The 22,144-nt window shown below is 47.5% G+C and overlaps 1 protein-coding gene across 9 annotated transcripts in view; it reads left to right on the plus strand.

Annotated features, from left to right (window-relative positions):
- Positions 1-22,144, plus strand: part of PTPRT (protein tyrosine phosphatase receptor type T) — a gene marked incomplete at both ends in the record, with an annotated part of 1,075,443 nt that overhangs the window by 1,007,559 nt on the left and 45,740 nt on the right. For all 9 annotated transcript variants that reach the window (XM_081292389.1, XM_081292384.1, XM_081292383.1 and 6 more), the window contains 3 exons: positions 1,307-1,394; positions 13,019-13,095; positions 20,845-20,881. In XM_081292389.1, the coding sequence (XP_081148515.1) occupies positions 1,307-1,394; positions 13,019-13,095; positions 20,845-20,881 (202 nt within the window). The remainder of the gene's footprint in view (positions 1-1,306; positions 1,395-13,018; positions 13,096-20,844; positions 20,882-22,144) is intronic.

The following is a 22,144-nucleotide window of genomic DNA, read 5'->3' on the forward strand; positions in this document are numbered from 1 at the left end:
TTCTGTATACCCCTGATTTTTTTTTCCACTTGAGGGCTTCCTCAAATAAAACAATGTGCACATTTTGCCTATAGTGCATGGTAGAAGTTCTAGGGAGTTCCCAAGAGTTGTTCTCGGTCAGTAGTAGATGGGAACTGATGGATAGACATCTCATCTCTGGAGGGACAACTCTGGGACATGAGCTGTGCCCCCAGGGTTAAGTCCAGTTGCACATGGAGGCAGCTTGTTTGTTGGTGTGCCCTGAATTGGCTTCATCCCTTGATGGTCTCCCTTTCCCTGTTCTCCTACCAGTCTCCCTAACAGACTGCTTGTCTCTGAGCCTGCTTCGGAGGCAGGTCAAGTCAACAATATTCAACTGAACAATATCCTGAAAACAGTCACTCTTCTCACCTACGGCGACTGCCTTGTCCAAGGGTCCAAGGCACCGACATTTCTCACCTAGACATGCAATGTGTTCCTAACGAATCTTCCTAATTTTCCCCGGGCCGTCCTAGAGCCTGAGTCCACTCATGAGCCACAGTATACTTTGTGTAACAGGACGAGGGATTTACCTGCTCAGAGCCCCTTCACGTTTTCCCATCACACTTAGAACAAGACTCCGTTTGTTACCCAGGAACTTGGAGGCCTGAATCAATTGGGACTCTCCCATTCCCTCCCCAAGGTCTGACCCCTCGTCCCCCTACCTCACTCTAGTCCTTGAATGTGGTTATTTGGTTGCTGCCTGGCAGCCACCTTACCACCTGCTCTTCCTCCTGCCCGGAAAGCACTTCCCACTTTCCTAGGGGTGACTGGAACTTTCCCATCATTAAAAAATGAACGAAAACGTTACCTCCTCGGAGAGGCCCTCCCAGCCTGCGTGATCAGACATGATTCCCACTCCTCATCTCCTTTCCTTCATCCTGCTGTATTGTCTTCATAGCACTTTGACTATCTAAAATGATGTGGGTTTGCTCGAGGGGACCTGTCTAATTCTCTGTACTCCTAGTACCTAGAGCAGGGCCCAGAACATATTCAGGGGACCAATCTGTATCTGTGTATATGAATGAGTAAATGATCAAATGAACAAACGATTTCCCTACTGGGCAATAGGCTCATGACACACTGAAGATACCAACCACGTGTAAGTCAGTGAGCAAGCAAAGGAGTCTACGGAACAGCTGTGTCTGTGTTCTCCCCATGCAAGGCCACACAGCCTTTTGCCCTGAGTGTCCCGTCACAAGTGGGTTCTCCTTTCCCCTTGCTGTTCATCTGCACCTGGGAGGTGCTTCGCCGTAGGCCTGTCTAACCACCTGTCCTTGTGTTGTAGGCCTTACCTGAGGGGCAGACAGCTTCGTGGGACACGGCCAAGGAAGATGGAAACCGCAACAAGAATCGATATGGGAACATCATATCCTGTAGGTGCCCTTCTGGGATGTCTAGGCACCAGGCTTTGGGAACTCAGGGGGAAAAAAATTGTTCTTTGCCTAGAATTTGCTATAAAATAATCCGTGATGTTTCCAACTCTGGGCCAAGAGACTAGTGCAAGGAATGATGAGGCCTGAACAAAGGCATTGACAATACTCCTGTGGGGGAGGAAAGAAAGAGAGAGGCTGCCCCAGTACTGACGGTCCCACGTGGGTAACATGCAAGTATGGCCACTACCCAGTATCGGTACGCACAGCCTTCAAAACACCCTAAATACAGGGGGAGCAAAGTTATCTCAGACAAAACACCGAGCAGGTATTCTGATGAGAACAGGAGTCCACAGCAGCCCATTCAGATTCAGTGTGGCCACCCTGGACCTTTGGACATCTTGCCAATTGTGTGGGGAACTCATCCTGGTCTCAGATCTTGGGGTATTTGAGCCAAAGCGTGGGAACAAATAGGATCCTGAATGACATATTATTTCTAGCACAGTTTAGAGTTTTGTTTTGTTTTGCTTTGACTGTCTAGACATTGCCTAAGAAAAACTTGGAGAAAGAAAGAATAAGACACAGGCAGATTGTAAAAGAAGAAAGAGGCAGAAGTTTTAGCTTAGCTGTTTCCTGTGCTGATTTTAGGAATGGGCTATGAATGGTGGAACTAATCAGAAAACATTTATAATTTGTCTCTTGGAAGCTAGCAATGCAGACAGCAAGATTTCTTGCAAGTGATGTGTTGGGAAGAGATATTCAAACATCAGCGAACACATATTAAGACTTAGGATGGGTAGGCCTCCTTTGAATGGTACTGCACTGGGCACTGGGAGATGCAGTCTCTGCTCTGTGGTCAGGTGGCTGCTTGCTCAGACTAGTCCCTAGCATCATTTTTTTTTTGTGCACAGAAACACTGTGCCCTAAACTATCTGTCTTATCTCCATTCTCTCTATCAGATTGTGAGTTTAGACAGCGTCCACTAAATCATAGGGTGCAACCTTAAGCAAGGACCCTAGTCCTTAGTCTCTGTAAAATCTTTTTTACAATGTCTTCCTCCTAGGCATGTTGCACAGACATGAAAACAACAACAACAAAAAAAAAAAAAAAAAAAAAACTATGACCAGAGCACCATGAACAGCCACGTCCCCAGGCCTAAACTTTAGGGGGCCGAAGGTCAGAAGCCAAGCTATATGTCCCCACAGCTCAGCATCACCTAAGCACATGAGGCTGGCAGGTTGGCATGTGGGACAGGACTGGGGGAGAGGAGTGAGGCCATTCGAGGAGGGTTCGCTCTTGGCTGTCGGTTCTGTGCACTCTCCTCTTTGCTTGAGTGCCCCCTGGTCTCACCCGAGCTCTGCCCTCACTGCATCTCTGCCCAGGGATTTCTCCATAGCAGGGGAAGGATGCTGTGCCCAGGCACCCGGTAGCCCGCCCACGCTGACCAATCAGTGCCCTTGAGAAGCATGAAATCCCCGGCTTCCTGGCCCATCCCCAGAAGTGCTGTGCCACTGACTTTTCCAGAGTTCCCACAGGGATTCGGCTGCAGTGGTCCACCCTGGTGACAGGGCTTGACAGCCCACCCACTCCCTGCGGCCCTCTCCTCCCTACAGGTGTTCCCTGTTCCTCCTAAGAAACTGCTTGCCCTGGCATCTCAGTCTGGCATCCACTTCTGGGGAAACCCAAGTGGAGGCAGAGAGAATTTAAGTACCGAAATGATACCACTTTGTTGGGTTTAAATAAACCTGAATCTCATTTCTCATTTGAAGGTCAATGATGCAAAGGATCAGGGCCAGAGCCAGTCTGCACTAGGTATGGCGCCCCCGTCAGCCATCAGCCAGCCGACTCAGAAAGCAGCGAGACACAAAGGGGAAACATAAAAGGAGGGGAGGGGTGCAGTAGCAGGGAGTTCTGGAATTGAAATGAGAAAGGTAAAAGAGAAGCAGCCCCGGGAAGGGAATGGCGAGTGTTCCTGCCCTTGTATGTGTCCCTCCCTGAGGCCAAGCCTGCCATGCCTTGATAAATAGAATAAATAGAAATATTCTTGGCTCAAGAAAAAAAAGAAAGAAAAACAGGTGTGATTAGCATCTTAAGGAACCCAGAGCACCGAGAGGACAAAGGCCCAGGCCTAGGAGAACAGGAAAGACTATAGAGGAAGGGAGGGCGGGCTGTGCCTGCAAATGAACAGAGAGAGAAACCTTGGCGAAACTGGCCCTTTCTTCCAAATGATTCTGTTTAGAATTTAGCCATTGAGACAGTGGGGCTTCCAGGGGGTGGGGATAGAAACAAGTGAAAGGCAAGGAAGTGAATCGAGAATAAGAACAAAGAGTCCTTTGCTCTCAGGTAGCTCCAGGGCCCAGACTGGGGCTCAGGTGTGCTGAAGCATCCCCTGTGTGTGCTTCCTGGGCCAGCAGGAAGCGAGTGACACAAAGAGGAAGCGCTCACGGGGCGGGGGCAGACTTTACAAAATGAGGCTCCCCTCCAGGATCAGCGCCCGATGCCAGCAGGAAACAGTTGGTGCCCTTAGAGAGGATTTTGAGGGGAGATACTCAGCAGACCCTTTCTACAGACACAATGCAGAAGAGACCTAGCAAGGGAAAGTGCAGTACCTGGGGTAAACAGGGTGCTGCAGGGAGAGGTGACCAGGACCCCGAGAAAGAAAGACAGCCATTGTGGTGACCCCACCAATGGCAGCCACCAAGGGACAATACCCTGACCTTGCTGTTGTCCCTCTGCCTACTCCTCTGTCACTGCTTTCTATGGGCTGAGCCCAAGCCAGAGGATCTGGAGCACCTGGGAACTCCTTCAAATGCTCATTCTCCACCCCAGGTCTACTGAATCAGGAGCCTGGGGCAGGGCCCAGTGTTCGTATTTTGGAAGCCCTCCAGGTGAGCCCGATGTTTGCCCAAGTCTGAGGATCTACCTCTAGAGTTCAGCCAGGTAAAGAAAATATGACCAGCAGGTTTACCCAATCTAGGAAAAGCCACTGGGCCCAGGTGTCCTGGAGTCCTGGTTAGGCAGACAGAGCCAAGTCCTAATCCCGGTTCTGTCATTTATCTGTGCCTGACCTTCAGCAAGGTCCCTTCCTTTCTCGGACCCTCAGTGTCTCCTCTGCAAGGGGGAGTTCAGGTCAGATCTCAGGTTAAAGAGGCCTAATGAAGATGAACGATATGGAATCTGAATCTGATGTGGAGCCTGAGTCAGAGATTTATGAATATTCATAAGGTCTAGTCTAGTCTCTGAGTTCATGGGCAAGGAGAGAAGGTGCAGAGAAAAGACTGGCTGCCCAAGGTCATGTGTCAAGCCTGTAGGACAACTGTGACCAAAGCTCTGATCTGTGGCTTAACACTCCTTGCCAAGGAATCCGCTGTATCAAGATGGGTTTAGGCTTGAGGGGGAGAAGGTGCTGCCAAGGGCCAACCTCCGGGAACAGGAGCTCCTCCAGGTGCTCCCTTCCCAGAGCAGGTGGGTGGTGTTGTGCACAGAGGAACCGGACTCCCAGGAGGAACCCAGATTCAGAACAAACCCAGAGGCCTTTACTCACAGCAGGTTTCTCGGTGGATTCCTAAGGAGACAGCATGGGATGACACAATGGGTACTTATCTGTTGCTCTGGGGTCTTGGCCTCCATTCTTTGCCTTCTCTGAGGGTGGCCCTGGTCTGTGCCCTGCAGACCTCTCCTGGCGCAGAAATCACTGGATTCTGCCCTTTCCCGCTTCCTTACGTGCTGGTCCCGATTCTAACTGCCAACCCGTGTATCTCTCTGAGGTATCCCTGTTCTGAGGGCTGAGCCTCCTCTGGGTGCTTGCAGGACAGGCAAGAAGTGCCAGGAAATTAAATGTCCCCTCCAAAAGCTGCCCTCGGTCAATGCCTGATAGGTGCATAAGTACCCAGCTCCCTGTGCCCTAAGGAGGAACAGCTTGGAGGTGCGTGTTCTGTACTTTCTCTCTGACCCCCTCAGCAGGATAGAGCCCCAGTTCTCCACAGTGGTCACTGCTGGGTGCCACACCCCAGGGCTTCCTTCTCTCTTTCCTCGTGTTCCCTGGGATCATGTCTCAGATCACCTAATATAATCACCCAAATCCTTGGCTCCGGTTCTGCTTCTGAAGGAATTCAATTAGGAAACCTTCCCCCCTCCCTTTGGAAAGGCCCCTCAGAGGGGCACTGCCTGGTCAGCCTGCTAAGGAGCTGTGTCAGGGGGCCAAGTGCCCCTCTGGCTCCTCTCCTGACTTTCCCACTTCTACACCTCAGCCCCCTCCCTGTCCCCAAAGGGGAGCACTTCCTCCCGGAGGCCCAGCTTCAGGAGGGGATAGAGAAGGAGGTGCATGGCACGCTGGGCTGTCTCCGGCACGCCCAAGCCACCCTCTCTCTTGATAATGGTGATTCAATCAAGATTGAGTGCGCAGACCTTTCGCTTCAATGGGGTACCTGGGCCGTTTCCGGGGGAATTACCTGTCTCCTCCCAATCCACTCCTGCAGGAGGACGGCATTAACATTTCCAATACTTCTAGGAAATGGCTTTTCAGCTCCACAATTCATTGTAATGAGTCAAATCTCTTTTCCCTGAAAAATGGTCCCTTTTTCTTTATCCTCTGCAGTGCCCAGAAGGCAGGAAGAAAGAACGTCAAGTATCCAAATGATAGGCTCTTCCCAGCCCCACCTCTCTGGAGTGATTCTCTCTTGACATGAGTGTGACCTGAGATGACTGATTTATTGGGTCGCAGCTGATGACGGAGAAAGGGCGGGGGAACTCTAGTTTGTCCCGAGTTAGAACTGTGTAGTGGGCGCGGGGTGGGCCTGGGTCTGCAGTGGGGTGGGGACCAATGTTGGAGGCTGAGATATGAGTGGAAGTGGGGGCTGGAGGAGCCTGGCACTGAAGGGTGGGCAGGCAGCTGGTCTCAGGGCTCAAGGAAAGACAAGGACCCCACCACTCTGTATAGAAGCTTATAACTTCTCCTGAGTTATCAAACTTAATGGAGTCTTGGGTTTCTCATAAAATGAGGTAGCGATGTCTGCCTCTCAGAGTTAGCCTGAGAATCAAATAGCATAGTGTCCATACCACTTCCAGAATAGCGCCTGGTCCATCTTGCCTCTCTACAGGTCAGTTCCTGTGGGTCTCTAAACGCATGGCTGGGTTCCAATAAGATCTTTTGGTCCTTCCCAAGAGAGATCAAAGTGAACACCCAGAGCACCTCTCCTTTAAATAACTGAACATTGATTATTCTGTCTACTCAAACCCAAGTATGCATCCTAATTATCACACAGTACCAAGGCCCCATGCCAATTTCTTCTGCAGGAAGGTCCAAGAATTTGCATTTCTAACAAGTTCCCAGGTGCATGTTCCTGGTATTGGCCCAGCACAAAATTTAGGGCACCCCCTGGTCTAGAATAATAAAAACCAACGTTCATATCTGTGCTGATTCTTACAACATATCAGGGCTTTCATATCTGACCTATTCTGATGTTTGCAGCAAGTCTACAAAGATATATTTGATTTTTTTTTTTCTCTTAGAGTTGGGCAAGTCACTGTTCAGGAACAGTGGTAATTTGTTAGATTAGGATGTGGCAGATCTCAGGTCTGCTTTCATAGCTCACTCCCTTGGCTTCCTCTTACTGAAGACAAGAGTTGGTTGGCAATCTTCAGCCCAGCACAGACTGAGTTCACAGCTTTGGTGAGGGGCCAGGTATGAGGTAAGAAAGAATCAGAATGCAGGATCCAACTACACTCTCAGCCTGGGATAGGAATACTCCTTTGCATATGCAAAGATCCTGTGGCCAGAGTGGACATCAAGCATTTGAGCAAGTTAAAGAAGGCTGTAGTTATTAGGGTACTGTGTGGAAAGGAGGTGGCCCCTCACTGTGAGATCATCAAGGTGTTTTGCAGCTGTGATGCACTGTAGCCAATACATACCAACTTTCAAAAAAGATCATTAAATTTTCAGAAATTTTTTTGAGCTGGTTGATGTGTGTTGGTAGCTTTAAATTGGTGATAGTAAGAGTATTTACACCACAGAAACCAGCAGATGATACAGATCAGAGTCCTTCCCTCCCCCCAGAGAACTATTTGTAAAATATTTACCAACATCCACTGATCCTTGTCATAAAGCAAGGAGGAACAGATCAATTGCAAACAGGGAAGACCTTCCCCTATGGCTATGTGCAGGGAATGTTTTTGGACTTTCAAGTCCTGGAAGTTCCATCTCCCGTCTACCTGCTGCCAGCAGCTCCCTCCTCCCACCATCCAGCCCTTGCCCATCTCCCACCTCATCTGAGAACCTGGGCACCCGGCTCCAGTGCCTTCCTCTCAGAGCACCATTGAGGAGTCTGCCTCTGCTCCATGTGACTCTTCCCAACTCTCTCCTTGTCTTGAATATCAAACGAGGAGTGCCAAATTAGCTGTTTTTCAGGCTTGCAAAATGTAGATAGAGCATAATGAACGTTCCGGGCTGCTTGTAAATTACCTTGTATAAACTCCTCCGTGTCTCCTGCCGCCCCATCTTTCTCCGTGTGCGTGTGGGTAAACACAATTTTTTATCTTTCTAATTACATAAAGTTAGAAGAAGAAAGGGACACGGAATAATATTAGCATTTCCCAGAAGAAATAAATAAACCATGAGGACACTGCCACTCCTTACAGTGCCTTCCTGGTGGCCCTGTAGTTGGGTCCTGTCCTCCGATGAGCGCACACAGCAGATCTTTGCCTCTGCAGGGAGGGGAGTCTGTACTTGGTACAGAAGGGCAGAGGGAGAGCATCCGGTTTCTCAGTGTTTCTGCCACCAGGTCATTGCCTGCCTCACATCCATCTCTGAACCACCATTTATTAAGCACCTGCTGTATATCAGGTATTGTCCCAATACTTTCTTTTGCAGTAGTTTTAGGATTGCAGAAATATTGAGCAGCAAGCGCTGATTTCCCACACATAATCTTCCTTTTATTAACATTTTGCATTAGTACTTTTATTTATTACAATGGATGAACCAATATTGATCCACTATCATTAGCCAAGGTCCACAGCCTATATTAGGGTTCACTTTTTATGTTGTATAGTTCTATAGCATTTGACAAATGCATAAGGCCATAGGTCCGCCTTTACAGTAATATGTAAAAGAGCTTCACTGCCCTGAAGGTCCCCTGTACTTAATCTATTCCACCCAACCTCCTTGTCCAAGTCGCTGACAACACTGATTATTTTTTTCACTGGTTTGGCCTTTTTCAGGATGTCACACAGTTGGAATCACACAATACCTAGCTGTTTCCAGATTGACTCCCTTCCCTTAACCACATGTACTTAAGTCTCCTCTGAGTCTTTCACGGCATGAGAACTCTTTTCTATTCATCACTGGATAATATTCCACTGTATAGATCTACCATAATCTGGCTATCCATTCATCTATGGAAGGACGTCTGCGATGCTTCCAAGTGTTTGCAATTATGAGGAAAGCTGCCGCAACACCCATGTGCAGGTTTTGATGTGCACTTAAGTTTTCAATCCATTTGAGTAAATGCCAAAAAAGTACGATTGCTGGATAGCCTGGTGAAACTATGTTTAGCATAGTATGAAACTGCCACACTGGCTTCCAAAATGGCTGTGCTCTTTTGAATTCCCACTAGCAATGAGTGAGAATTCCCACTGCTCCAAGTGATCACCATGTTTGGGAATTTTGACCTTTTTAGTGCTTTATAGCAACAGCTCACTTATCGTGTTAGTCTGCAATCCCCTAAGGACACAGAATGTTGAACGTCTTTTCATATGCTTGTCACTTGTGTATCTTCCTTGATGAGATGTCTGTCCAGATCTTTTTACTAGGGTTATCTGTTTTCTTATTGTTGAATTTTAAGTGTTCTTTGTATGTGATGGATACATGTCCTTTAACAGCTATGGGTTTGGCAATATTTTCTCCCACTCTGTTGCCTGTCTTCTCTTTCTCCTAAGGTCCTGACACTTTTCATGCCTTCATCTTCTCAATGAATCCTTCCAGCTTTCTGAGAGCTGCATAGTGTTGGCTCCATTGTACTAAGAAGTCAAGGCTAAGGGGGAACCAACAACCTGCCACGTGGTGGAGCTAAGATCTGACCCACAGCTTCCTACTCATGTCGCACATTAAAAGTTGGTCCTGTTATCAGAGGCCAGCCCAAGTGGGAATGAGTTTTGGTTATTTCATACTAAAATACCCTCCCACGATCCTGGAGAGAGACTCTGTACTTGGATGTCCTACAGAGCTCAGCCCTGTTATTTCAATATGCATTAAAGTTGTGTCGAGAGACCTCTGTCTCTAACCCCAGCTGCCTTCTCGGCTCACCCTGCCTCCCACACTCCTGTACCCAGGACAGGGCCTCAGCAGCTCACCCAGGATCTCTGCCTTTGGTCTTGCCATTCGCTCTAATGGAAACACTCTTTCCCATTGTCCACTGGTCAACCCTCATTCACTCTCTTAATCCGTCGTTCATGTCACTACACAAAACTCTGTGTTCCCCACTTTCTAGACCTTCAAGTTCCACTTCTGTGTCTAGGCCTCCCCCACTAAATTGACAAACTCCTTAATCATGAGGCTCACATTTGGAAACATTTTCTTAGTCCCTTCAACTAGCATGGTATATAGTAGGTACTCAATAAATGCACCCTTGATAAATGAATAAGAGGGAATATTGGCAAGTACCATCAACTGGTGGTTGGAGGCACTTTCATTTTTAAGGCTATTTAGCTAGAAGAAATAAGCTTGGTTTTTTCTGCTTTCTTTTTAATGATTTTTGCTGTGTTTTTTTAAACTGTGTATATATATATATATATATATATATATATATATATATATATATTTTTTTTTTTTTTAATTGCTTTCAGTTTTTAAAATCAGAATCTCTGTTTCTAGTGCTATGGACCCCAGGGGCAGGTGTATCTTAATAAATAAAAGGGATTTTTTAATAAATAAGTTATTAATGAGACCATTGAGTCAAAGCATAAGATGCATTTTCATTTTTTAAAGGTTGATAGTTTCTGTAATAAGACTTGACACCTGAGGTTCAGAGTCAGGCACCAGGCCTTGTTTAAACCCCAGCCTGCTGGATTGGCTGTACCCTCCCCTAAAAGTCCCTCTCCTGGAGCTAGAATACTGAAGGAGCTGGGGACCAACTGCACAGACTCTAGCAGTACCTACAAGAGCCCTGAGGTGCCAGGGCAGCACCTGGCAGGTGGAATGAGGATCAGACAGGCCTGGGAGGGAGCCTGTGGTAGTTGGGAGGTCAGCTTAGCCTCTCTGAGCTTTAGTTTCTATATCTCTGCAAAAGGAAGACTCGTAATACTGCACCATTCCAGTATTGCAATGAGTTATAGGCATGTGGTAAGGAATAAAATCATTGAGGTAATGTTATAGTCTCTGGTGCCCACCGTCACCTGGATGAAGTTCAAACTCCCCCCCCCCCACCCATTCCCCCAACGGTCCACTTAGAAGCTACTCCTTCTAGTTGCTTCCACTGAAACCCTTCCCCATGGTGGTAAGAAAAGCGGCATTGGGTAGAACCACCTAGCACAGCGCCACGCGGCGAATCCTGGATGACTAATTCTGAATAAATGGATTAATCGATGTGGGATGGTGTCGCATACCCGTCACAGTTGTCCATAATCGGGCCCATTCCTCACCTTCCCCCATTCGACTCTGCATTGCAGGGAACTGACCTGCAGGCTCCATCCCCCAGGCTCTCTTGTCAGCTGGGTTCGGCCCATGACTTGCCCTAAGTGGGATATCGGGGAGGAGAAAGAGAAGCAGGAACTCCCTACTGTCCCAATCACAGTCCCCTTCCTTAGCAACAAGAGAAGCTCCTCCTTGTCTCCAGCTCCCACCAGGGAGGCCCCTGATGGTCCTGTCCAGCAGCCAGCCCAGCTCCTGAGCTCTGGGAGTCCCACCCCCTCCTTCTGTCCCTCCAGCCCTGGGGGACACAGTGTCTCCTGGTTGCTTATCTCCAAGTGCGTGCACTCTCTCTCTCTCTCCCCTACCAAACACTTTTCTATCACCCAGAAAATCACTTCTCTGCAGTTAATTCTCTCTGCTCTGCACCCCAGAGATGGTTTCTCATGCCCTGCTTAGCCTGGGAAGCAGAAGTTAAACCCAGAGTCAAGAGGACCCCACTCTTCCATGTGCCATTGGCCACAGAGCCAATCTACAGGAGCCTGTTCCTCATTTGTAACAAGGGCTAACAGAACCATCCTGCACTTTACAGGGACATTGTGAGGATTAAATGAGGCCATCTGTTGGCATCCTCCCAGGTATTTGTTGAGTGCCTGCCATCTGCCAGGCCCTTTCGGAGTACAGGGCACGGAGAGCAAGGAACAAGACAGAGTATGTCTGTGCCCTCAAGGAGGTTCCAGTTCATTGCAATAAATGTATTTATAAATTGCAGAGTGTAGGAGTCGGACAGGACATGCGGACTTGACTTCCCTCACCCCGGGGAACCCTCAAGGATGCTCAGAGCTCTCTATCCCACTTGCATTGAACCCCACTCCTGCCCTGAAGTAAGGAAGACTGGCCAACAGCCAGTGGGTGCACTGTGATATGTGCCCAAGGACCTGGGTAGCAAACTAAGTTCCTCCTTCCCAGACCCAACCAGCTTGTTCCACTTGCCTGTGTCTATTAGAATGTCAGAGCTCACCTTCATTACTTGTAATGGATTTATCTTGATTCTTCTCATGTACTACTTTTTAATTTTTTGGTGTTATTTGAAGTAAGCATGCAGATCTTGTTTATGCCTAGATTGTGTTTGAGAATGTATCATCAATAACACGATTTTAGTTACTGACGACCTCTTTTGTAATGATTCAGTCAGTCTCACTCTAATGAGAGTATTGATACCAATAAGAGGCCAACAATCTATTTGCAACAGTACTCCAAGAGACAAAGAAAAAGCAATTTGTGCACATGTGGAAAATAGGTGAACTTGCCACTTTTAAGCAAGCCTGGAAATGTAGCACATTAATTCACATGCAACTCCCACATCCTGAGTGTATCTGTATGGTCTCTCTTGCGTAGTCCTAGGAAGCAAGTTTTTCCATCTCCATGTTAATGATGATATTAAGACTTAAGAAGCAGGTGACTCATACAGTTGGGTAACAACAAAACCAGAATCTAAAGGGAATCTAAAGAAAAGGTGGGATCCAAAAGAGAGGAAGTGCTTCTAGTTTCCTTTTAAAGCTAGAAACTACCAGGTGTGGTGGCACACACCTGTGATCCCCAGTGGCTCAGGAAGCTGAGGCAGGAGGATCTCAAGTTCAAACCCAGCCTCAGCAAAAAGTGAGGCACTAAGCAACTCAGTAAGTCCCTGTCTCTAAATAAAATACAAAATAGGGCTGGGGATGTGGCTCAATGGTCAAGTGCTCCTGAGTTCAATCCCTGGTACCAAAAAACAAAAAACAAAAAAAACAAAAACAAAAACAAAATATCAAAAACTTACCTCCCACAGCCTCAACTTCATCATCTGTAAATGGGATAATAACTGAGCAGTGCTGAGGTTAAGTGAGTGATTGTCACCATAGCTGGTGTGTAGTAACTAATTAGTGGTAGCTCTAAAGGAGAGAGAATCACTGGCTTCTCGCCTTAAGGCCCCTTACCCACCACCCCTTGCTTTCTGTTCTCTCTGCAGATGACCATTCCAGAGTGAGATTGCTGGTGCTGGATGGAGACCCGCACTCTGACTATATCAATGCCAATTATATTGACGTGAGTGTCTTGGTGGGGCTGGGTAGCTGGGGCCTGAGGTTTGCTGTAGAGGCTCAAGGTCTGTGGCTATCCTCGACTGTTTCCACAGAAGGTGGCCTTCCAGATTGTGCCAAGCGGTCTGCTTCTCCGTCATTTGCATGACCCAAGTGGATTATCCACCTAAAGCTTCATCCTCTTCCGGGCAGCCAGGACAGCCGCTAGTCTTATTCATTCCATCTGTGTATTAATTTATATGTGTCTGTTCATCTGTCCATCCATTCATTCATTTGAAGGTGAAGGTGCAGCCATGAATGCAACAAAAAGATTTAAGGTGACCACCGTATGCTCGATGCTACAGAAATCATAAAACTACAAATGCCACGGTCTCCACCCTCGAAAACCTCAGGAGGGAGATAAGCCATGCACATCAATCATGCCAGGGCAGCCTAGAAAGTGACAAGTGTCACATTCCAGATAAAATGCTGCAGGGATTCAGAGGTAGGGGAAAAATATCACTTTTTTTCCCATCAGGAATGCAAAATGTGATGTGAACCAAAGCTTCCAGCACAAGTAGAATTTAAAATCAAAGAGAGAGAAGATGGCCTCTGGTTAGAGGAGGGCAGTAGCTGAGATGGGGCAGCTGTGAACAGGCAGCCACTGTGTTCCAGGGGAGCAGATCGAAGTAAGGTTGGACTGGATTATCAATGGCTTAGATGGCCAGACCAAGGTCAGGCTTTATCCTGAGATTTTGCTCAAGGAGATGGCCGATTCCGAATTGAGCTTTGGGGTGATTTATCTGCTGCCAATGATAAGACAGATCAAATGATTTTGGAATTAAGACAACTGATTAGCAAGTAGGCTGCTTCAGTATTTCAGAGACTACTGAGGAAGGGACTCAACTCAAAAAGAAGTCAAGAAGTTTCTACCACCATGGCCTTTTTGTTCACGGAAGTGAGAGAGTTTGCAAGAGGATAAAGTGGCCACTATGGCCAGGTGAACATCCCAGCAAGAAAGATCAAGCCAGACTTCTGAGGACCTCAGTGCACAGCCCAGGAGTCTTGAAGAATGGCTCAGAGATGCCCATTGGTTCCTTAGACTTCCAAATGTACCTGTAGACAAACTGCAAAGTTCAATGGCATGCTTTGCAAATTCCCTCACCATCGGGGCTGAGCCTTGTTTCATTAATTCAACAAATGTTTATGGAGCCTTGTGTTGGCCATTTGTTTGCCCTCAGATCCAGTCCTTAATCTTTTCTGCTCTGCTTTGCATCGCAGGTGTGTGTGTATGTGTGTGTGTGTGGAGTGCAAAGAAGAAGGGGAGCTGATTCCTTCAATGAGAGGCACTGATGGGAGATCAGGGGATGATAGAAAGAGAAACCAGCATATTCTCTGCCTGTCTCCCTCCTCTGGGTGGCAAGTCCTCAGCCAGAACCACCATGGCTCCACCTTCTGCCAGCAGCCCCAGCTCCTCGGCTGTGGAAACTTCTCTGTCTCCCCTTGTCCCACTAGCTCTAAGGGTCACTGTTCCCCTTGGCTTCCCCGTCATCTGGTCAACCAACTCCCCCACACTGGATCCCTCTGTCTGAAACACCTGGAGGGGTTCCTTTCTATTTCCCAGACTGCATCCTGACTAACAAGGGGCACCGTGTGGTCAGGAGTTGGGGCTGGAGCTTCAGTGCAGATGAAGATAGACAGTCTACCACCAGGGCCTTTCTGGAAAGTTCACAAGGAGGTGGCCCCTTCTGAGTGCACAACGCACTCCCAGCCCTTACCCACCATGCCACCATCCTTGCTCCTGTGCACCTGTTATTCACTTCACAAGCACAGAGCAGACCTTCTACTGCGTACTAGAAATACCAACCTTCTGGACCAGGTGTTGACCCAAAAGCAACTCAGTCTGGTAAAGGGGGGTCCGATAAGAAAAAGAAGCCTTCACAGAGCAGGGAATATAGGAGCAAAGCCTCAAGGTAGAGGGAGGGTGCCTTAGAGGCTGACAAAAGAACCAGCCAGACAAATAGGGCCTTTAGTAAACTAAGGATCACTGATCCCCCCTCATGTGCCAACACCACCTTAAGTAGTACCTTAACTGGGCAGGTGATCATTACTACCCTTTCCAGGTGAGGATGCTGAGGCTCCTAAGGTTAAGTAACATATCCATGATCACGCTGTGAGCTGTGATGGAGGGGGTGGGTTTAATTAGGAATGGCTCCCCACCATACCCTGCTGCCTTAGTAACATCAGTAAGCAGAGATGACAGCAATGGTCGCAGTTTAAATGAGTCAGCTTACCAACACTTCCTAACAACCCTTCAGGGGAGTCTTGTCGCCTCCAATTCCCCATGGGAGGCTGAGGTTTAGAGATATTGCAAAGCCTGTCCAAGGCTGTGCACTGGCTCGTGGCTGAACCAGGATAGGAATCACATCCAAATGACTTCCCAACCAGTGCCCTTTCTTCTGCCCCTTCATCTACCTCCTGCCACTTCCCAGAGTCAACATTTAGTGGGGACCTGATCAGTACATGTTGAACTGGTTTCTTCTTTTTCTCCTTGACCTTGCCTGTGGCTGGGTAGATGTGAGGGCGGGCAGATGTGAGGGTTCTGAGGGTCACAGCCCAGGCAGGGTCCTGCATGCCTCCAGTTGCTGTATCTATCTGGCATATGGCAGGAAAAGTCACTCTCATGGATACATGTTCAATCCACAGCTGCGTGAGCATCCAACTACAGTGAGAACGGAGGAATGCTGGTGTTGTAGTGTATCAAATGAAATTGCTTTAATGCAAGTGAATCTCTACAACTAATAACCAGTAATGCCACCTGTTTCTACCATGTTCTGTCATTACAAAACATTTCTGTGGGCCTTTTAAGATAGGAGACCAGGAGTTGAGATAAAGAGTATTCCCCAAGGTCACACAGCTAGACTTTAGTTCTCCACCCCACTAGAACACACCACAGCCCCTGTGTGTTGTGTTGTGTTGTGTGTGTGTGTGTAAGAAGTATGTTGTGCCTTCAGAACAAATAGCCTATGCCACATGCTGTCCTAACATGCAATGTTGAACCCTGGGCTGCATCTCAGTGGTTAGAGTCAAGGGCTAAGAAGACTAATGTCATAAACTAAGTCCTTGTTGGGTCAGCTGTATCCAAGCCTTGGGTTGGTGATTACTAACTTTGTGATCATGGAATATTGATACTCATTCTGGTATTTGTAAAATGGAATAATAACACTGACCCGTGAATACACAATAAATGATGCAAAGTATCTGTCTGAGTTCCAAAAGGAAACAGGCTTACTCAAAGAAGTAACTCTCCTTGAGAGAATAGGATTGAGAAAAACCAGCAGGTGTGGCGTAGGGTCTCATGTCTAGCAATGGTGGAGAGCTCTGAGTGGTTAGTAGCCCTCAGTAGTGAGGCAAGGCCAACCCATCATGACTTGGCAGAGAGGGACCTAGGATACCTGCGGTCCCCGGTACAGTCCATGCAATTTGCCTCCACAGCACAGAACAGAGCATCAAAGGAGAGAGAGAGAGAGAGAGAGAGAGAGAGAGACCAGAGAAAACACCAACCACAACTGTCTCCTTGCACAGTGTCACCACTATGGGGTTGACAGTGGAGGAGGAAACACCGCAGCTATGAACCTGCTGTATACTCCAGCAAAGTTAAATTCTTGGGGTCTCCCTGAGATTCCTGACAAGACACACATAGCTACCTAGTCTTTATTCCTTTCCCCTGGGCTCCACCCCAACCAGAATCCTTCCTGGCTCCCCAGAGAGCTAACTGCTCAGCATAGAATCATTCCTCCCCAACTGGACCTTGACAACCCATTAAAATGACTCCCTTCGTATAATGAGCAGAACGTTCCCAGCCCCGTCTGGGCCTCTGGTCTGCTACTGCCTGAACCGTCCTGCTGGTGGATTTGTTTGCACACCCAAAAAATGTATTGGCCACTTGAATCTGTTATAAATTACCAGCCTGGAAATAAATATCATATCTGGGTCCCCAGTAAGTAACAGATGCATGAGTGCAGAGTGAGATGAATGCGTTTTGGATGCAAACCTCTTTCCCATTGCTCACAGACAGATGGAGGCAGGCCCAGAGCTGGTTTGCAGTCGATTTGCGTGCTGTGTAGGTGGGACTCAAATGAACTCAAAGTTCTTTTAAGGTTAGGAAGTTTTCAGTACTAGCTCTTGGCAAATCCCCAGAGGAGCCCGAATTGAGCAGCACATCTCCTTTTATCTCCTTGGCTGAGGAGTCTCCTGGTTTGAATATTTTCTCTTTGGGGACCGCGTGGGTTTTGGAGGCCAGGGAGGGTCTCTCTACTCAGAGGCAGTGTGGGGACAGGCACACAGCAGGCATGCATTCAATATGTTTCTATCAAGACTGATGGTCCAGGCAGACTTCTCTGGGTTGGGGACACGGCCATGAGCAAGCCAGATACCGCCCTGCCATGGTGGAGCTCCTGCTCACCTGGGGGAGACGGGCAGGAAGTGAATAAAGAAGCATCTGCCGTTGGGCGATGAGTACCCCCAGTGAAAGTCAGCCAGGGAAGGGAAGAGGTAGCCCGCGTGTTGAGAGAAGGGCTTTCTGGAGCATTGGCTGGCAGGTGAGCAGAAGTTTGAAGGGACTGAGAGAAACCACTCCATTACCTGGGGACAGAAGTGGCAGCCATGGGAAAGGGCCAATACCAAGGCCTCTGGACAGGACCATGGCTGCTACTCCTGAAGACGAGTAACAAGCCAGTGAGCAAGGGGGACAGGTGTAGGAAGACTGAGAAGATTGCTGAAGGGACATAATGGGAATGACAGGGATATTTAGAGGCCCAAACTAAGCATAATTAAGAAACCAATTAAACCACCACCTCCTCAGAGAATGCTCCTCTGGCCTCCATGCCTGAGTCAGCTCCCAGGGGGGCTCCACAGGCCCCCTCGTCTTCCCCTTGGTAGCTCTTACACCAGTTTGTTGATGTCTGCAAGCTGCTCCCAAGCAGAACCCACGTCCATCTGATCCACTTTTGCATTTCCAGTGTCTTATACAGTATTTGCTCCATTAACACCTGTTGATTGAGTAGTGAACCACCGAGCAAAGAAATAAAGCACAAAATAGTGAACCTGAGCCATCTCTATTGAAAGGTGAATTCATTTCTGGCTCAGAATTTCATCTTATTGACTTTCAAGCACGTTAGAATCTGTCAAATCACAGTTTGCTGCAGGGTCTTTGGTCTTCCAGCCCATGCATTAAGGGGGTGTCCCAACTTCACCTCAAAAACATATTTGTACATGTATTCCACAAACCAGCCTGTACTGAGAACTGCACTCAGCTCTTGGTGGCATGTCCCACGGCCCAGGTGGAGGAAAGTACAAAAATACGCATTGCAGCATGTGCCACCAAATTCGTTGGGCATATCCAAAGCCCTGCTGGATCTCTCAGGTCTGCATCGCCCAGGAGATCATGTCTGAAAAGCAGGGCAGTGAGGATAGAACATGGGGTACGTGGATTGTTCAAGTAGGTGGAGAAGGACACCTGGGCGTGAGGCTAGAGATGACAATGGAGACTACAATCAGGCATTTGGGCATGACCACTCAAAGAATGGGACGCCATTGCAGACTTACAAATAGGAAAATAACACTCCAATGTAAAATAAGGAGTTCACTGGGGCAGAAAACAGAAGGGGTGGAGGCCAGGCTAGAGGCAGGGAGGCCAGCAGGAGGTTGATGTTGTGGCCCAACCCAGAGCTGCAGGGCGGGGATGGCAGAAGAGGGTGGACTTGAGAAACCATGTCATCTCAGGTTCTAGGGGTCTATTTTCTGTTCCCAAACCTACTCCAGAAAACCTTCATGTCTGATTTTCCTGGTCAGCCTGCCCACCCTGTCCATCTTGACTTGGAGGAGCAGATAGGCCTTACCTCTTGTGTGTCAGAGAATTTATTGCACTAATCGAAGAGAGGACCCATCCTGCCAGCAGCCCCTAAGAGTCTGGTAGGCACTTATAGTCATAGTAGTCTCTTAACAAATATTTGCCAAATAAATAATAATATAAACATAATAAGAGCAAAGACATTTATGTTAAATCTTAGAACAGTGCCTGGCATGTAATAACTGTCATATGTTAACTCATCTAATCTGAACAATACTATGATTTAAATACTCTTGTCCCCATTTTACAGAAAAATAATAATATCCGAGACACAAAGAGGCTAAATGGCTTGCCCTACTCTATAGCTTAGAAGGGACAGAGCCAGGATTCAAACTCAGGAAGGCAGTTTGGCTCATGGTATGCATAACCACCACGCTGCACTGTCTTTCTAATTGGTTTGTCTGAACTTGCTTATTGGGCAATTTCTCTGAGTCTCAGTGCACTAGCCTCTAAGGGAAATTTTTAAGAGGAGGCAGAGTTTGTCAACTCAGTGTCCTCGCTATGTAAATGGGACCACTCAAGCAGAGTTTAGTCGGGGCTGTTTGATGGCTAAGTGGTTGATCCAACAGTTCTGGTCATGAATTGGCCTTAGGTTGGTGTCACCAGTCTGCTGTAGAGAATGGCCAGCAATTGGAAGGTATCTATTCAATAGCTATTAGCCAAATGAAAAACTAAGGTAGAGAAACTAGTCTTTGCATCAGCAAGTAGACCCAGAACTTCAGGGATGCCACATCTATTGCACCAAAAGCCATGCAGATGGCAATTCCAGCTTATTCCTTGAAGTAGGCCTTAAGGCAGCTCATCCACTTGGAAAGGACAGGACCACTTTGATAGGACAGAACTGTTCAACATTCCGGAGGGAAAAAAAAAAAGTTTCTTGAAACTTTAGGATTTATTTTCTCCAGGCATAGTTAACCATAAAGTCTGAGTGGTTAAGTAATTTCTGGATGGTCACAATCTCTCTGTAGGCTCCATAGTTGGCATCTGTGTTTTAAAATAGAATGTGTCCATCCATTCATTCATTCTCTGAATACTAATAGCATTCAGTGTTCTATAATAAATGCAAACCTGTCAGTCTCTAACACTTGTACTCAGTATGACTTGCTACTTCTCTGTAACAAGGAAGGGGACCCTCCATCTGTGCCACACCCAAGCAAAAGAGAGGGTTATATTTAATCTCTGATGACTAAAGTTATGGGCACCAGGGTCACCCCCACCAGAGTCCAGCAGGGCTTTATGGGAGCCCTCTGAAATATACAGGGAATCCAGAAAGTGGTCTTTGCATTTGCAAGTAGCTGGTCTGCATATGGACACCTCCAAACGGGTCCTCTCTGCACATAGAACTTTAATTACAATCCCAAGTCTGTTGGCAGAGAGAATCAATGTGGCATTCTTCCCAGTTTTCTTTTTTTAATTGTTACTAATGCAAGGAGTCAACAATAGAATTGTTTCTTCTGTTTTCTCCTCTGAGTGTCCCACAGGGCCTTGTATAGTGTTCTGCATATAATCACAGCTCAGGAAAGACTTTTTGGTGGTCAATGTTCCCCCCAAAACCTGAAAACTCCTTCTCCCCTCTTTTTGGGTGCGTGGGCATAAGTGATGCATGCATGGATTTTGCTCCCCATGCCCTGGCTCCAAGGAACGCCTGGATGGGCACCTCAAGAGTATTTATGATACTAGTAGCATTTGATGACTTACTGAGTGTTTTAAATGCATTGTCTCATTTCACCTTTATCACTTCTCTGGGAAATGGCTAATGCTCTTCCCATTTTGCCTATGAGGAAATCAAGCCAGAAGAAGATATTTATTAATATTGTGCTGCTTGCAAACTTTGACTGGAGACTGTGCTTTTCTTCTGCTATCCAGGGGTACCACCGACCCCGGCACTACATTGCAACTCAAGGTAAGTGCCATACCTCTGCCTCGTGCTCCCAAGAGATCTCAAGGGCTCCAAGGAAGAGGGATGTCTGGGGAATCAATGCAAGCTTGTTGTCAAAACACTCCCTTTCCACTAAGAGACCTGACCCTGCCCTGGAGGAGAGGAATGAGCTTCCATTGGCAAGGAAGCCGGGGTAGGGCTGAAGAGGCTCTAGAGGTCCCTAAGAAGGAAGGAGGCAACAGATGCAGCCAGGAAGGGAATGAGGAAGGAGCTGTCCCTAGGAAAGGGTCAGGAGGGAGGACCCGAGGCAGGGCCGAGCAGAAGTCTCAGCCTCCAGCAGATGCCACCCAACAGAGCTAGAGCTGAGGGTGTCCTGCTTCCTAGGGGGTACACATCCATGACTGGTGCACATGCAGCAGGTCACCCTAGAACACAAATTATCAGTAAGTTAAGAATGATCGTGACTTTCAGATCCTTCTAGAAAGATTGCCTGCAGGTAATTCTACATATGGACAATGACATAGAAGCACATTCTTCACAGGATTACCTACAATAGGAAAAAAAAAGTGAAAACTCTTAAATGCCCAATAATGGGTTAAATAAAGTGTATTTATTGTAGAAAATTCTGCAGCTATGAAAACTATGATGCTTGGTAAGAATTTTTAAGGACATAAAAAATGTTCATAATAGATACAATATTTACTGCAGTAACTACATATATATTTGCATAACAGAATGTTATTCAAACTTTTATAGAAATAAAATACATACACTACTTCTGTAATTTTAAAAATGACTGGACACTGGAAGAGTAATTTCCAAGGAAATCGCTTTGGACTGTCTGATCCTATCTCCCAGTCTTTGTCTTTTTTCTTTCTTTTTTTCCTATCCCCTCTTTCCTCCTCGGGCTCCAAGTGAGTGCCTCCAGCATCTGTCAAGCTTAAAATTGGGCCCCTCCACCCTCCCGACCCCAATTCCCTTTCTGTCTCTCACCAAAGACTAGTTTTAGGAAAATTCCTTGAACACAATCCAAAATATAGTTCATGGGACAGCAGGGTTGGTGGGGCTGAGCAGGAGGGTGACAGAAGGGACAGGGGTGCTGTAGACCAGGCAGGTTCCGGATGTGGCTTTTCTTACCCATGCTCTGCTCTGGCTCCACCAGGCTCACATGCCTCGGGCCCCAGTCTCAGCCACTTGGTGTACTAGTGAGGGTCCCCTGACCTCTCTCCTGCTCCCCTAAGGCAGCCAAGAGCAATGAACTCCAGGCGGCTTCCTTGCCCTTGCAGA

The sequence above is a fragment of the Spermophilus citellus genome (genome assembly GCF_964194105.1).
Source record: "Spermophilus citellus genome assembly, chromosome: 4".
NCBI lineage: Eukaryota > Metazoa > Chordata > Mammalia > Rodentia > Sciuridae > Spermophilus > Spermophilus citellus.